At 34.5% G+C, this 16,904-nt stretch overlaps 1 protein-coding gene and 1 pseudogene across 1 annotated transcript; both read right to left on the bottom strand.

Moving 5' to 3' along the window:
* Window positions 1-7,602: 7,602 nt before the first annotated feature.
* On the bottom strand, window positions 7,603-12,475 carry LOC139040874 (olfactory receptor 8K1-like). Its single transcript, XM_070488597.1, has 2 exons — window positions 12,389-12,475; window positions 7,603-8,571 (listed from the first exon to the last, which is right to left on the bottom strand). The coding sequence occupies exons 1-2, from the start codon at window positions 12,473-12,475 to the stop codon at window positions 7,603-7,605; spliced, it is 1,056 nt and encodes a 351-aa protein (XP_070344698.1).
* A 597-nt stretch (window positions 12,476-13,072) lies between these two features.
* On the bottom strand, window positions 13,073-13,988 carry LOC139040873 (olfactory receptor 8K5-like; annotated as a pseudogene).
* Window positions 13,989-16,904: the final 2,916 nt, after the last annotated feature.

The following is a 16,904-nucleotide window of genomic DNA, read 5'->3' as shown; positions in this document are numbered from 1 at the left end:
TACACAACTGGGCTGGCCCCAAGTGTGTCTATAATTTTTAATATTTCGTCTGCAGACTTCAATCTCTCCATTGTCTCTGTTGCCAAACATATCAATCATCACCCAAAAGAAATGCTTCTAAATTACATCAGCTCCTCTATTTCTGCTGAATTCTAATGTATTGCTGGTAATATTCTTTAAGTTGCGATGATAAATTTTAACAAGCAAACATTTTAAATCACAAACATATATCCATCTTCTAATTTTCTCTTTCAAAGCTCCATATGGTATTACATGTCAGTTTCCATAAGTACTTTCTCATCCTCATCTTCTACTTCCTCCTTTCACTAACACTGTCATTAACTATTGTATCCTTTTTGATCTCCATGCCATGATTCTTTCACATTAACTGGTAGGCAAATGACAGTCATTTAAGCTTTTGGAGTAATTAAGATATGTAATCAGAGCTATTTTCTTTTTTACGATAATGGAAATAAGCTTTAGCTTCATTTCCTATGCATACCACATTCAGGTCTATAGCACCTTTCCAGTCATACAACCCTATCAGGCACACATTCAACACATATTTTCATCCCTGTCTCTCTACATCCTTACTCATATTAATTCCTCTGAGATTACTCCACTTATTTGTGAGAGGTGACATGTTGTCTAAAAGAAGTCTGCTCACCATGTGTAGTAGTGGCCCCTTGCGATCAGAAGCTGGAAATGAACATAGTGTCAAATGAGGCTAACAAACTTGATTATGGAGAATTAAAAATATCATTCTTGATCATAATCTAGTTATTAACAATTTTCTTCTGAATGCTAATGAGTAAAGGGAGAGTAAAAAGATAATGAGTTGACTTTAAATTAGCACAAATGTTTTATGGATAATCATTAATAATAATAGCATTAAAAAGTGCTTATAGAGGAGGCTGGCACCATGGCCAAGTGGTTAAAGTTCCACACGCTCCACTTTGGCGGCCCGGCTTCATGGGTTCAGATCCCAGGCACAGACCTACTCCACTCGTCAGCCATGCTGTGGAGGCATCCCATGTACAAAACAGAGGAAGATGGGTACAGATGTTAGCTCAGGGCTAACCTTCCTCAAGCTAAAAAAGAGGAAGGTTGGCAATGGATGTTAGCTTGGAGCGAATCTTCCTCATCAAAAAAAAAAAAAAGCTTATGGAAGTAGTTTGTACTTAGAATGTTTTTATTATAAAATGATAAGGCAGAATATAAGGAAAATAAATTTAGTCTTACACATCTTATTTTAGGTTTGTGGAACTACGAGCAACCCAGGAAATGAACATTTTCTTCCAGGTTTTATTTCCTCCTTGAGAATGTTATAGAGGTCCTGCTCCATCAAACTGGGAATCTATGGGTCTGCATTTCTTCAAATCTTGCTCCTGCTTATGTAGTAAATTCCCTCAAAGAGAAGTCCTTCTTTTGGGGCTGGCTCCATGGCCGAGTTCGCGAGCTCTGCTGCGGCGGCCCAGGGTTTGGATCCTGGGCGCGGACATGGCACCGCTTGTCAGGCCACATTGAGGTGGCATGCCCCATCTCACAACTAGAAGGACCTGCAACTAAGATATACAACTGTGTACAGGGGCGGGTTGGGGAGATAAAGCAGAAAAAAAACCCAAAAAGATTGGCAACAGTTGTTAGTCCAGGTACCAATATTTAAAAAGAAAAAAAAAGAAGATGTCCTTCTTTTGAGATCTTCTCAACTAAACTGTTGGCAGTTTATTTTACTATAAGATACGTGGTTTATCTAAACGTTTCATTATTATATTGATACTTATTATGCTTCTATATATGCACTTGCCTTTATGTTTTCAGAATTAATGCAAGAGTTTCCTGAGAAAATTTGTGATGTAGAGTTAAATTCTCAAAAAGGAGCATTATTTGAAATTGGGTAGTTTTGTATCCAGGTTTATTTCATAGGATATTATACAAAACATGCTGTTTTCATTTTAGGTAATATTGTGGAAATAAAACTATGATATGAACAACCTCAGTGAGCAAAAATGCAATATTTACGTAGTGATATAATTTAAATACATAAAATACAATGATGGTAGTTCTAATTTGGAAATGTAAAATCTGTGTCATATTGGGCACACTGTGTTCCCAAAAATAGTTATAAATCTTGGAAACCAATCTTAGTCATTGTATTATTTGGTTATATATAATGCCCAGTGCCTTCCAAAATGAAAGGGAAGTGGCTCATGTTAAGGTATAGTTTCAGATGTTTTAAAAAGGCCATTATACAAAAATAACATAAGTATTTTCTACACACCTGTAATGGAGAATGTGTTTCAAGCTCTTAGGTGGAATTTCTATGTTGCTGTGGCAATGAGAATTGATGGGGCTCTATAAACCTTTGAGACCAAAAGTCTAAAGCGCAGGTGATTCAAGGATCTACAAATTGGCTTTTACATCCTTGGGGAAGATGCCGCCTGGGGTTGGTTCCTTAACAAGGTTTTTCTCTAGAAGTTCAACCACACACCCCATGAGTCTTTGTTGCAATTTTGGCAAATGTTATTGAAGTGAACTCAACTCCATGACAGGTAAGGGGCACAGTGATTAAAGTGTGTCTCTCAAAGTAATTCATTTGCATTCAGAAATTCATTATTTCAAAAATGCAGTATTGAAGAGTGAGAAACCAATGGTCTAGCAGTGAAATTAGAACAAACTCATCTATAAATAGCATTTTTATCATACCTGTATCTTTTTTTTCCACTTTTACTTCAAAGAATATAATTAGCATAGTTATTATTTGAACGAATGGGGTACAGCAAATGTTAAAAGGAAGATGTGTTCTCCAAAAAACAATTTTTAGGCAATAAAAATATTATTTTATTCTTTTCATTTTGATTATATTTCAGGCGAAAAAGTTAGAAGATAACTACTAGAGAAGAGCCAAACAGAATATTTAAAAATGAAGCCTTTCTGTTATATTTGAACATGTTTATAAATTCCGTGTCAGATAAATGTATTTTTAAACACTGAATATTATATATATATATAGCTTATGCATGTCATGACTACTAGGATTATATATTATTCCAATTTTAGTATAAGTGTCACTAAAGCAAACTTATGACTAATACAAATATGTGTAAAGCAAATTGCACTGGGATAATTCTCTTCTTTGGAGCTTAAGTTTTCTTTGCAGCAATAGTTATTTCTTTATTAGATATTCCTCTATAGGCCTTAAATTTAACGCTTGAAGTTGAGATATCAGGAAAAATGACATTTATATAAAGTATAAATGCTTGCACATAGAAGAGTAATGTATTTTTTGTAAGAACACAAGAGCATAAACAGATTCACATTAAATACATTGGGATGGTTACCTGATGGTGGTAAAGGGAGCTGGATACAGAAATAAAGATGAAGGATGTATTAATTTGCTAATGCTGCCATAACAATATATCCCAGACTAGGTAGCTTAAACAACAGAAATACATTTTCTCAACTCTGGAGCTTAGAAGGCCAAGATCAAGGGCTGGCAGATTGAAATTCCTCTGAGGCCTCTCCTTGGCTTGCAGATGACTACCTTCTTGCTGTGTCTTCATATGGTCATTGCTGGGTCTCTGTACAGGGGAATTCCTGGGATGTATGGTAGTAATGTGTTTAACTTTACTTAAAACTGCCAAACTATGTTCCAAAATAAAGTACCATTGTGAATTCCAATTAACAATGTATGATAATTTCAGAAGCTGAACGTAGGAGCTGAGACGGTACTTTGTACTTGTTAATCTAGTATTTTTAATTTTACCAAGACTAGTTGATTGAAGTAAAATCTCATTGTTATTGTAATTTCATTTTCCTGGTGACTAAAGACATTAGGCTTTTTTGGATGTGTGTATTGACTGTTCATATTTTCTTCTGTGAAATGTCTTTTCAGATCTTTTCTCGTTGTCTTTTCATCATTGATTTGTAGAGAAAATTTATATATATCTTGGATCCCATCGATTACTTTGGCTTCTTAGCTGATAATCAGTTGAACATATATATGTGCACAATTTTAGACTATTTATTCTTTTCCACTGATCTATTTACTATCTTTATAAAATATTGCTCTATCTTGATTACTAGAGATTTATAGTTAGTCTTGAAATCAGTGTTATAAATCTCTTTGTTCTTTTTCAAGATGCCTTAGCTCTTCCAGGTCTTTTCTTTACTGTAGAGAAGTAGACATAAAGCCAGATGTGGGCGACCTTGTTTGTGTTGGGAAGGGGAAATTTTCCCCCTCTACCCCTCTTGAGTTCTTATGGCTAGACTAATAATAAAATTGACACAATGCCAGATCAACAGGAAAAAAATAATTTAAAATGTGTGCCTGAGACATAAAAAAATGATGCTCAGAAAGTGAACAAAGCAGACAGCTTATTTTTTTTTTTACGCAAAGTAACAATAAATTTGTGAGGACATGACAGGACAAAGAAACTTAGGTTTAAGGGCTTAATTAGTAAGGAATTAGTAAGCAGACTTTGGATTTGGGCTAGTAAATTAATAAAGAAGTAACAATTTTCATTATAGGCTTCTCAGACCTGATTTTCCCACTTTGGTGATAAAAAATGTAGAGAAAGCATCTTTCACATAGGGAATTTATTTCTTGCTTTCAGGAGGAAGAGAGAGAGGATGGGCAAAATGCCTTTTTTATTTTTAATTTACTGTTTCTCAAGTAACTTTAATTCAAAATAATCAATATGCCATTGTGGGATATTTTAAGGTGGCCTGACCTGGGCCCCAATAATTACAAAATATGCTTAGGTCCAGACCTCTTGACTCTGAGAACAATCATATTTGGTTGCTGTTATTAGATCATTTGAATATTAAAATTTGATCCCTAACTTAAAATTGTCTTGTTAATAGCTGTAATTTAGTCTCAACACTATGGTGTTAAATTAAGGGATGAATAACTTGTAGCCTTAGGATAAAATATCCAAAGAGATAATTCTTTTTTGAGGTCTCTCTCTCCATTATCTTAAAGCCAGAAGGCTTCCTGTTCCATGTGGAAACTTTGAAGTATTTGAGAAAATCCCTTCAAGAAAGAGTGTATCTTTCTTCCTTCATAAGGAAATCATGGGATATGTTTGGAAGAAATCATTGCAGAGTCCATGTAGGAAATACACATTGAGGATTTTTATAAATAATCAGAGGTTGAATTTACGCAATTGAGTCATTAGGGCTTTGTAAGTATTGCCATTTAAGAATTAATACAGATATATTCCAATTTCCTACCTAAAAGCTTTTGGTATATCAAGCTACTAATTAGATATGGAGTGAAAATAAGTAATCAAAAGAGAACTAAAGTTTTTAACTCTGGGAAGAATTTGAGAGTGTACAAATACTAAAGGATTTTCCCCTAAGTTGACAGCATTATTTCTAAACTCTTCATCAATATAATGATGAGGAGAAAATATACTTTGTGGCAATAAAGGACAATGGCACTATCCAGTGAAGTTGAGAATACTATATGCTTTCTATAGAAAACAAGGTAATGTTTTGGAACCCATCCTGTGGTTTCTATGCTATCAAATGGGTGATGCTACCCACCTATTATCAAGATTTTGTGATTTTATCATCACACAGTGAAAACGATATGTCAGTAAATGTTAGTATTCTTTCTCTGAAAATAAAAAAAAGTAAAATATCAATTGGCAAAAAAATCACAATGCATAGAACTTTTTCTCAATGTTTTCCTTTTTTATTTCAAACTATTATAGATGTTTGTAAAACACTGATCCAGCAGTACATCATTAGTATGTGGAAGAAGTCTCACACATTTATTTTAGAAATAAAAAGCAATAGTATACAATGTTATAAGCACGAGGCTATTTATTACAGCATTTTGTACAGTGGCAAAAGAAATACAGGGCTGCAAGAGATCAAATGTTCATCAACCATAGAATTGCCAAATTTGAAGTGATTGATCTATGCTCCACTGTATATTAAAAATGACATTTATGCTGATATTAAAAATAATGTTTAATATTTATTGGCTAAGAAAGATTTGATGGTGAATTCTCACATAACAAAGTAAGTTGCCAGGAAGATGATGCATTATGATTTTTTTAAAGTTCTTTCTATATGGATGATATTGGAAAATGCTGTTAATATTATTTAATTTTACTTTTGGTTTGTGAATAATAATAGAAACAATAGAATCTGGGAAAAAATAGTAATGTGGTAAACAAATTGATATGTTTAGACACTGTAATTTGTATTTCTTTCCCTGTGTTCAATTTATGTTTTATTTTATTTTTTGATTTAAAATTTTTTTCCATCTTTGTTTAGGTTACAAGTGATAAATAAAAATTGTATATTTTTAAGGTGTACAACATGATCTTTTAATATATGGATATATTTTGAAACGATTAGCAACATCAAGCTCATTAATACAACATCACAACATATAGTTACTTTTTTCTTTTTGTGATGAGAATACTTATGATGAATTGTCTTTAATAAAGTAAAATCCAGTACATTAAAGAAAGGGGAAAAAAGTTCATAGATTTGGGATAAAGAGACTCTGGTTCATTTTCTGATTTAATTCCCCACAATTTTCACTTTGAATACTAGGGTAGATTGAAACAAGCATGATTGGGGTAGTGTATATATTTTTAAAAATCAAAAAAATATGTATCCAAATGAGGAGAATACTAAGATGTAAGGAATGTGTTCTTTTTCTGAATGAGTACACAACATGAATGAAGCATTGTGTTAGCACAGAATCCATGCAAAATATTGTCACTGTGTCTAAAAGCTCATGAAGTAGTTAAATAGACATGGAAAAATTGCAGTTAAACCTTGAGTGTATCATTCATTTTTAATCTTCATCACTGCTGAAAATTTTCAAAATATGATGTCATTCCAGTATATGACCAGATAAGTCATTTGAGTTTTCCAATCCAAAGTCAACTTATTTATCAAGAGGGTATCATCAACTGAAGTTAGCTATATTGTGAGTATCTGTCAAGGGGGAGCCAGAGTTAGCCAATATTTTTATCATGGTTCCTAATAAAAGAATTCCCCAAATGCCCACTCTATCCTTGAGATATAAAATATTAACTTGATCTGATTGAAAATCTCATTCTGAGGTGGCATGCTCTTTTTCCTATTTAGCCTAGATTCTTGAGTCAGTTTTTCCATGTCGTGTTATAATCACAAATTTACTTATTTTGTCTCCTCTGTAGCCAACATAGTGTTTATGGTTCAATCATATTTCTCTTTAATACAGTAACTGCTCTAAAATATATATTACTAATTGTCTGGCTAATTTGCTCTATTTCAAGTATTTAAAATTTTTAGTCTCAACAAGTCTAAGTTCCACCCAAGGCTTAGTATGATATTCCTTGTTTCTAATTAATTTAGCTTCCAATATGACCTTGAAAATCACTTCGAACTTATGTTATCTGGCTGCAATATTTATTTATTTTATTGAAGTGGAAAGAGTACACGGAGATATGAGGAAGTGTTTTGTCCAGAAAAAAAGAGGAAAACTTAATCTGGTAAAATATTTCTACTTTTTGATGCTATAATTGGTGCAACAGAGGGATTAAACAAAGATTTCTGGCCCCACCTTTGCAACTAAACATTAAGATTAAATTAATTGGGAATTTTGCATCGATTAGTTAAAGTTCTCTTCAGGGCATCTTTTACTTCTTTGTTTCTTAGGCTGTAAATCAATGGATTCAGCATAGGGATCACTAGGGTGTAAAACACAGAGGCCATTTTATCATTATCAAAAGCATGGCTGGATTTGGGTTGCAGGTAAATAAACAATAATGTTCCGTAGAATACAACCACAACTGTCAGATGGGAGCTACAGGTTGAGAAGGCTTTGTACCTCCCTTCAGTTGAGTTCATTCTGAGAATGGCCACAAGGATAAACATGTAAGACACAAGAACAATCAAGAGGGAAGAAAGCAAATTACAGCCTGAAAAGATCAAAATGATCAATTCTAATTCATGTGTGTCAGAACAGAGCATGGATGTCAGAGGGAGGCAGTCACAGTAAAAGTAATTGATGATGTTAGATCCACAGAAAGACAAGTTAAATAACTTAATTGTGAGAAATAGTGACTCAAATATACTGTAGAGATAAGGAGTTATTACAAGCCCCCAACACACTTTCTCTGCCATGGTGACCACATAGAGTAGAGGTTTGCAGATTGCTACATAGCGATCATAGGCCATTGCTGACAGAATAAACAGTTCAGTGATGATGAAAATCTCAAAGAACGCCAGCTGAGCAGCACACCAATTGTAGGAAATTGTATTTTTGTTCACCACAAAGTTTGCCATCATTTTTGGGCTAATCACAGTGGAGTAACCAAGATCAGTAATTGACAAATGTCTAAGGAAGAAGTACATGGGAGTATGTAGCTTGGAGTCCAAATGGGTCAAGAAAATCATGCCCAGATTACCCACCACTGTGACTAAGTATATGATGAGGAAGACTCCAAGGAGAGGTGCCTGCAGCCCAGGGTTGTCAGTGATCCCCATGAGAATAAATTCAGTCACCTTGGTCACTGCAGTATGATTCTGTTTCTCCATATAGTTCACCTTGGTAACCTGTGTAAGGGATAAAATCAATACTTATTATATTTGAGATGCTATCTTCTAGAGAATTTAAAACCTGATGTATGAGATACAAAGACATTTTGTTTCAAATTATAAATAGAGACTCCTCTTCCCATCAGGTTAAAACTACACATACCTACACTCACATTGTAGTGTAAGTGCCAAACAATTAGCTTTTTGTATTATAAGCTCCTGCTATTAAACTTTTGATTGCCATGGTATCCATTTCAAAGCTACTCATCTCTAACAAAGTATTGCCAGCTACACAATTAGATAACAAGCTGGGCTGCTCCACCCATGAACTTCCCCTTTTAGCAAGCCCTGGGAGACCTAGATAACTGACTGCTTGAATGGTCTGGCTCTTCCATTCCCATGCATTAATTCCTGCTTTTATGTTTTAAATTCACCAATAAAGATTAAACACATTACAAAATCCTAGGCCCCCACCCTCAATCCCAATAAAGGTAGAACCCCAGGGCCACACTCTCTCTCTCTACCTGTGCCATCACTGTGTGGCCCCAGTCATGCTGTGTACCCTCCATGACCTGAGTAATATATCTTTGTTCATAGTTCCCTGATCATTGTTGCTGAGGTGTGTCTTACAATCATAATAAAAACCATGAGGGCCACAACATTGTCTACCACACAATGTCTAGCCACAACATTGGGTCTGGTTGGGGAAAATCTCTATGAGGGCTTTCCACGACTAGTACAGGCCCAGGTGAGTGCTACCAGGCATTCCCAGCTGATAGTTATCACTTTCCATAGGCTGAGCCTGACACAAACCACACATTCATTTAAACTTTGGTAAAGTATGTTTTAGAAGGGGCAAGATATTTTGAAGTGGTTGTTTTGATACAGCTAGTATGACCTACTTCTTTTGACCCAAAATAATTTTAGGTGTGTTGAAAGACCTACCTTTCATATTACAGCTTTTTAAATTTGTCAAGTAATTTGGAAAACAAACATCTGTAACTAAACCATAAATTTAAATTATTGACAATCTTCATATATGTTTATAAACAGCAAGATGTAGGGGAGGAAGACATTTCCTCTACCCTCTCTGGGTTCTTCTGGCTGGAGAACAAATTAAATTCACATGAGACAGAATAGCAGGAGAAAATTAAACAAAGCTTTATAACATGTATACATGGGAGAGGCTCAGACAAGCTGAGCAACTCGTCAAAATGGCTGAAGCCACCACCTTAAATATCATATCCAGCTAAAGACAAAGGAGGATGTTGGGGGCAGGGGGAGTCAGTTACAGGAGGTTACCAGACAAGCACAATAAACAAATGCAGATTTAAGTCCTTGCCTTCCCCATTGATTAAGAGTTTCTAGAGATAAGTTCATCCCCCTTCTTCCTGGTACAGAGAGGGAGACAACTTTACAGATGGAGATTTCCTTTACAATGTAAATGTCTCTTACAAAGGGTAAGTAAATTCCACTTTTCAGTTGCTTTCCTGTCTGCAAAGTAACCAGCCCCGAATAATCATCATGCCAAAGAGACATATCTTGGAGTGGCCAATGCCAGTCCCCCACAAAGACATACAGGAAAACACTTTCTAAACTGTTGGTGGAGTGATGAATAACATGGTGATTAGGAATGCTCTGACCACTAAATATGTATTTCAATATTTCTTACTATAAGTTTAGTTTGTTTACCTAATAAAAATCTAATGCTATGATATGTTAACTTTAGAATTTTGTTATTAATATATTGTCTGCATTTGCCACATCTGTCATTTCTGCCTATTGAATCACTTCTAATGACCTTCCAATCATACATCACCCTTCTGCATAAAAGGACTTGGTCATTCTGATTATTTATGAACTCTTAATGGAGATTAATGTAGCAGTCAAACAGAACGAATACAAATGAATATCAAGCTATGATAGAGAACTCATTATGTAGCAGGCACTTTTCTGAGCACTTTACATATATTAACTCAAATGATCCATGCAATAACTCTGGGAAGTAGATAGTATTACCATCTCCATTTGACAGTCAAGGAAACTGATACACAACGTGTTAAATAACTTAATCAATGTCACTCAGATAATAAATGGTGGAATCAAGACTCAAAGTCATTTGTCATCAGAATATATCCTCATAAACACAATGGTATGCTACCTCTCTGTTAAGGTCACCGTGAGTAGAAAGGAAACAGAAAGTGGGAGAGGAGGTTCACCAGGTAAATAAGGATAAACAATAATCCTTGCTAAAATAAATGACCAAAGTAATACATTTATTTGAAAACTAAGTTAGTCAATGCACACACAGAGTATCACGGACTCTCTAACAGGTCTTTCCTACACATTAATCCTACTGATGACAGAAAAGTATATTGTAAAGGAAGAACCTGTTTCACAGAACGTAATTCCCTTCAAGATCTTTGGTGATGATCCAGTTTAAGCTGTATGCCCTGAGAAATTTTTGAAGACCAGTGTTTCCTACCTACATTAATAGAAAATCTGCTTTGGTTTGCTATTGTTTTAATCCTCATCAGTTCTTGCAGAGTGGATTTAAGTTTTTTTCTACCCCTTTGAGACTCATTTACGGAAGCTCTAATCTGATTCAAGGAAAAACAAATTGCACATAATTACCTGAGAAGAATGCTTTGCTTATCTAATTATCCTCAGAATGTCCCATTAGGAAAAGTCAAAAGTTTTTCATGCCTCAATATAACTGAATAAATAAGTTATATAACATTAATAAACACTGGAAATCATAAATATGTCTTAGCGGACATCTCAGTTACACAATATTGTGCACATATTAGGTACATTATATGCACATACACACACACAATATGTGAGAAAGTGAAAAATGTCTTCCTAGAAAAAGATTATGCAATATTTGATAATACAACCTCCACCAACCAAGGATGCTTTTGCTGGACAAATAATTATAAGTTGACAAAAGACAATGGCTTATGACTTGTATTATTTCTGCCAATAAATCAGTGGTAAATCTTTCATTCATCTGTTCATAAACTATTTTTGATCTGTGATTTTAAGGATTTCCTTTTGTCACTGGTTTTCAAAAATTTGATTGCGATGTGTGTGCTTTGGCATAATTTCCTTTCTACTTATTCTGCTAAGAATTGTTTTAACTTCTTATATCTTTGGAATTATAGTTTGTTTCGTTTTAATAAATTTGGCAAAAATTCTGGGTAATATTTCTTCCAATGTTTTTTCTGTCCTGTACAGTGTCTTCTCGCCACTTGGATGTACATTTAAATGTACAATATATAACTTGTGATTCTTCTATAGATCACTGAAACTATTTTCATTGTTTTTGATTAATATTTTTTCTCTCTGACTTCATTTTGAGTTATCGTTACTTTGATATGTTTAAGTGTAGTTGAAATTTCTTTATCAGTGTATAATCTGCTGTTACTTTCATTCAATAAATACTTGTTCATATCTAATATCGTATTTTAATCTCTACAAGTACCATTTGGCTATTTTTTAATCTTTCAATTGTCTCCTCAAAATGTTAGTGTTTTGTTAAATCGTTCAGTATATTGAACATGTTTATAATCTGTTTTAAAGTCCTTGACTGAAAATTCTATCATCACTCTCATTTCAGGATCTATTTTAATTACCTCCTGGGTAGCATCACATGTTCTTGCTTTCACAAGTTTAGTATTTGTGGTTGGATGTTGAATATCATAAATTTTATGTTAATAAGTGTTTTTTTTCTGTCTTCCTAAAAGAATGTTACATGTTTTAAACAAGGATCAGTGGCTCTTTCTGAGACTTGTTTACAACTATATGAATAGGGACCTAAAATAGCTTTTACCTCTAAGATCTTTACTGGATGCCCAAGTGTTAAACAAGGGCTCTCTACTCTATGGCTTTTTGGAACTATGGTGTCTTCCTGCGCCATACACCCTCTTGAAATGTTAAGCTGACAATTCCATAATCAGTCTTTTAACAGCCTTGTGGACTTTCACTGTAGATATGCCCAAGTTAGGGTTCAGACACAAACTCAAGAAGATTTTGTATTGTAATTAATTTCAATGCAAATGGATTAAATTCTCCAAAGACAAAGATTGGTAGAATGGATCTAAAAAATCATGATCCAACTATATGCTGTCTGCAAGAAACTCACCTTGTTTATATTGTGGTTTTAGGTTCAGAAAATTCAATAGAAACAAGATTGAGACGATAAGTGCCTTAAAAAAAACTGACAGAAACGAACATGTGGTTTACCAATGTAGAGTTTCCACTGGGAAAAATGTGAGGTTCTGTGGGATCACTAAAGTAAACTGAATCAAAATCAAAGAATGTTGGAGAGAGAGTGACAGTTAATTGAGATCTAAAACACGGTTATTTGGCTGAGCATAAGAGAAAAAATGTGTCTGTACATTATAATTAGCTTTGCTCTGGAGCCAAAGAAGAATGTAATTATATCTGAGAGAAATATTATAAAATGACATTTATTTTTATCATGGTGTATTAGAACAACATTCCATATTGAATATTATATACAAAGTTTGTACCGATTCTTAAAGACCTTGTAGAAGGCATTTTTTACCTCTTTGTTCCTTAAGCTGTAGAACAAAGGGTTAAGCATGGGGATCACTGAATTGTAAAATACAGAAGCCATTTTATCAGTATCAGGAATGAGTGGATTTGTGGTGCATGTACATAAACAATAAAGACCCATAGAATACAACACCACCATCAGATGACAACCACATGTGGAGAAAGCTTTTTTCCTGCCCTCTGCAGAATGCATTCAAGATATGGCTATCAGAATGAGTATGTAGGACACTAGGACTACCAGAAGGGACACGATCTAATTCAATGATGAAAATTGTGTGCTCAACAATTTTATTTCTCACTCAGGGGAACACAATTACAGTAGAAATGACTGATGACATCAGAACCACAGAAGGTCAATGTAAAAATCTTAATAGTGAACATTAGAGCCTGAAATGTACTACGTAGGTATGGAATGCTTACCAGCACATGACAAAGTCTCTGGGACATGATGGCATTCTAGAGAAAATGGTTACCATGGCCAAATAATGGTTATAGGCCACGGCTGAGAAGATGAAAAATTCACTGATAATAAACATAAGGAAGAAAGCCAACTGTATGTCACATTCATAATAGGAAATGGTATTTTGCTCCATGACAACATTTACCAGCATCTTGGGACAAATTACAGTATTACTATCAAGATCAATGAAAGCCAGGTGTTTGATAAAAAGATACGTAGTTGTATGTAGGCATGAGTCCACCTGGGTCACAAGGATCATACCCAGATTTCCCACCACAGTGTCTGTGTAGATGATGAGGAAGATCCCAAACAGGGGAACTTGCAGCTCAGGCCCTCTTGTGACTCCCATCAGAATGAATTCCATCAGCAATGTTAGATTCTGCTGGCCCATTTAGTCCAGTTAGCTCTTCTGGGAAGAAACAGAGGGGTTGCTGTTAGTTTTCGTGTAGTGTCATCTAAACAAATTATATTCGTAGACAGAATGGAAATTTTTCTGCATAATAAGGCATAGAAAATTAATCCCCCTATCTGATTTAAAGCTAAAATAAATGATAGAATATTCTACTTTCCAAGAGGAGGAATCTAGATGAAACACACGTAATTTTATGACAGATTAAACTTCAAGAAGAGTCAGAAATGTTTGGAACATATCCATTGATTTAAAAAAGCTATATAAGTATTAATATAGAAGATTAGACTTAATTTTGTCTAACCATTGGCATCACACATTTTATTTAGTATATATCTATTTTTCTCTGAGAATTCTTGTGGAATTTTAATATTCTTAAAGAGAGAGACAGAGATAATATAAAGCTAATAAAGTTTAAGATTTAATCTTCCTCAATTATACTCTCAAGGCCCTGGGTGGGGCCTTAGCAATGAACTTACAAAGGGATATATCTTTGTAAAAGTTGCAAATGTAAAGGATTTTAACCTTAATCAATTGAGCCCACTTTCTCTTTCCATTCTGACCTCCACTCCATTACATTTCAATTAATTTCAGGGTGTGTTGGCATATCTGAAGTCATTTGTAGGGTCCAGCTAAGGGGGAGAATCAGTTAACAATATTTTACTTGATGTTTAGTGGGTGTATTTATATGGTTCAAAATCCATAATATTTATCATTGAATGCTGTCTATTCAGGCATAGGAATGGCTTGTAAGTACACTCCTGCTAACCAATATGGTGAGATTTCTGAAATTCCTTTAATAAAAACAACGTTTGGGGGCTGACCACATGGCCTAGTGCTTAAGTTTGGTATGCTCCTCTTCAGTATCCCAGGTATGCTTCCTGGGCGTGGACCCACACTATTCATTGGCAGCCATGCTGTGGTGGCAACCCACATACAAAAGAGAGGAAGACTGGCACAAATGTTAGTTCAGGGTAAATCTTCCTCAAGCAAAAAAAGGAAGATTGGCAACAGATGTTAGCTCAGGGAAAATCTTCTACAGGAAAATATATATATATATATTTATAGATTTTATGATGTTTGTGACTATTAAAACTGAACTTTTAAAATTCTTTTTCCATTCTAAATAAACATTTATGCCTTAAATTACATGTATAATTTTATTTCTTTTTATTTAAAAGAAAACCATCAAATTAGTATAAGTTTCAAGATGCATAAGGTCTGGATCCATTCCTGCTGAAATATAGTGTTTATATCAATATTCAGGAATTTTGAATATTTAATTTTATATTCTTTAGTTCCTCTAAATGCTTATTTATATGCATGAATTAATTTCTCCACTGTAGATATGATAGAGTCTACAAAGCATTTAAATATTCATTTGAGTATTTATGACATCTTATATTACTGCCAATTGATTTCTCAAATTGTTCAATGGAGTATATATAGAAAGCGTATAACACTGTGACTGGCAAATAGTTCAAAGATAAGTCCTTCCCACTTCATTTCATAAAATTTACACGAGAAGTCAGAAAAACAAAGTGGAACTGCTCTGATTGAAGACAGTGGAGATGCTTTCGCTTAATTCACTCGTATTCCTTTTCTCTCACGTTCAGTTTCTCCTTAATGAAAATCTGGAACTCTGTGAGCATGATTTTTTAATTGAAGGAGTAATTGGAGTTGAAAATACTGTTAGTTAACATCAAGATAGAATTATTATAATGTAATGTAATACTCAGCTTTAGTCTGCACTGCTTTCAAGTAGAAACTTCTGGAAGCCTACTACAAGGTCCAAACCTACAGTTTGGAGTAGTTGAATTAGGTGATACCCTGTGACAGTTGGTAGAATTCTAGGAATTTGCCAATTTTTGGTGTTGATTCAGCCAGTCTGATCCAAGAAATGGGGATGAGGAAGGAAGCCACTACCTGAGATCCGTGAGCCACTTCTCTTTTTCTAGTTGAAGTTGTCTGCTGTTTCTCCGTTGGGTGCCACTTTGCTTTCAGGTCACTTCCTTTTTCACAAATAAGAACCAAGTGTTTCAGGGCCTGCTTTCATAGGTATTTTGTGGAATGGAAGATACACTGAATTAATCAACGGAATTCAGAATTCTAGTACCCACCCCACCACTTTGAAGTCTTCAATTCTTTGCTAAGTATCATCCCAGTATTTATTGAGTTTATCTCCATTTTCAGTGTCAGTTACTACCTCCCTCTGAAGATAATCTAGATTCCTCGACCTTGCCTATTTGGCTTATTTTTTATCTTAATTTTACCGTGTTAAGAATACTTAACATGAGATCTACACTATTAAAAAATTTTTAAGTGTACCATAAAACATCATTAACTCTGTTGTATAGTAGATCTCTAGATCTTATGCATCTTACATAACTGAAACTTTATACTTGTTAACTAGCAACTCCCCATAAGATCCAGCAATCCCACTTCTAGGTGTTTATTGAAAAGAATTGCTACGAGGATCTTAAAAATATAGTAATACCCTGTCCATTCTTCTTATTTGGAAAAGGATCTCTCCTATCAGTTTTGAACATCTTGACAAATACATTTTAAATAGTTCCATTTAGGACTAACCATTAGAGGACTCAGGATATAAGAAGCATGCAAAGGGATGCCTGAGTTTTCCATCTTTAGATATGCTGGTATCAGTAAGGAATTGGTTGAGGTTCAGGGCTTTCTCTATAGCTCTTAAAAATCATTCTAGGGCCAGCCCCAGTGGCCTAGTGGTTAAGTTCAGTGCACTCCAATTTGGTGGCCCAAGTTCAATTCCTGGGCATGGAACTATACCACTCATCAGTGGCCATGCTGTGGCAGCAATCCACATACAAAAAATAGAGGAAGATTGGCAACAGATGTTAGTTCAGGGTGAATCTTCCTCAGCAG

Source organism: Equus asinus, chromosome 17, assembly GCF_041296235.1.
Source record: "Equus asinus isolate D_3611 breed Donkey chromosome 17, EquAss-T2T_v2, whole genome shotgun sequence".
In the NCBI taxonomy this organism is placed as follows: Eukaryota; Metazoa; Chordata; class Mammalia; order Perissodactyla; family Equidae; genus Equus; species Equus asinus.
Note: the sequence above shows the minus strand (reverse complement) of the source record. Positions and strands in the feature narration are given on the sequence as shown.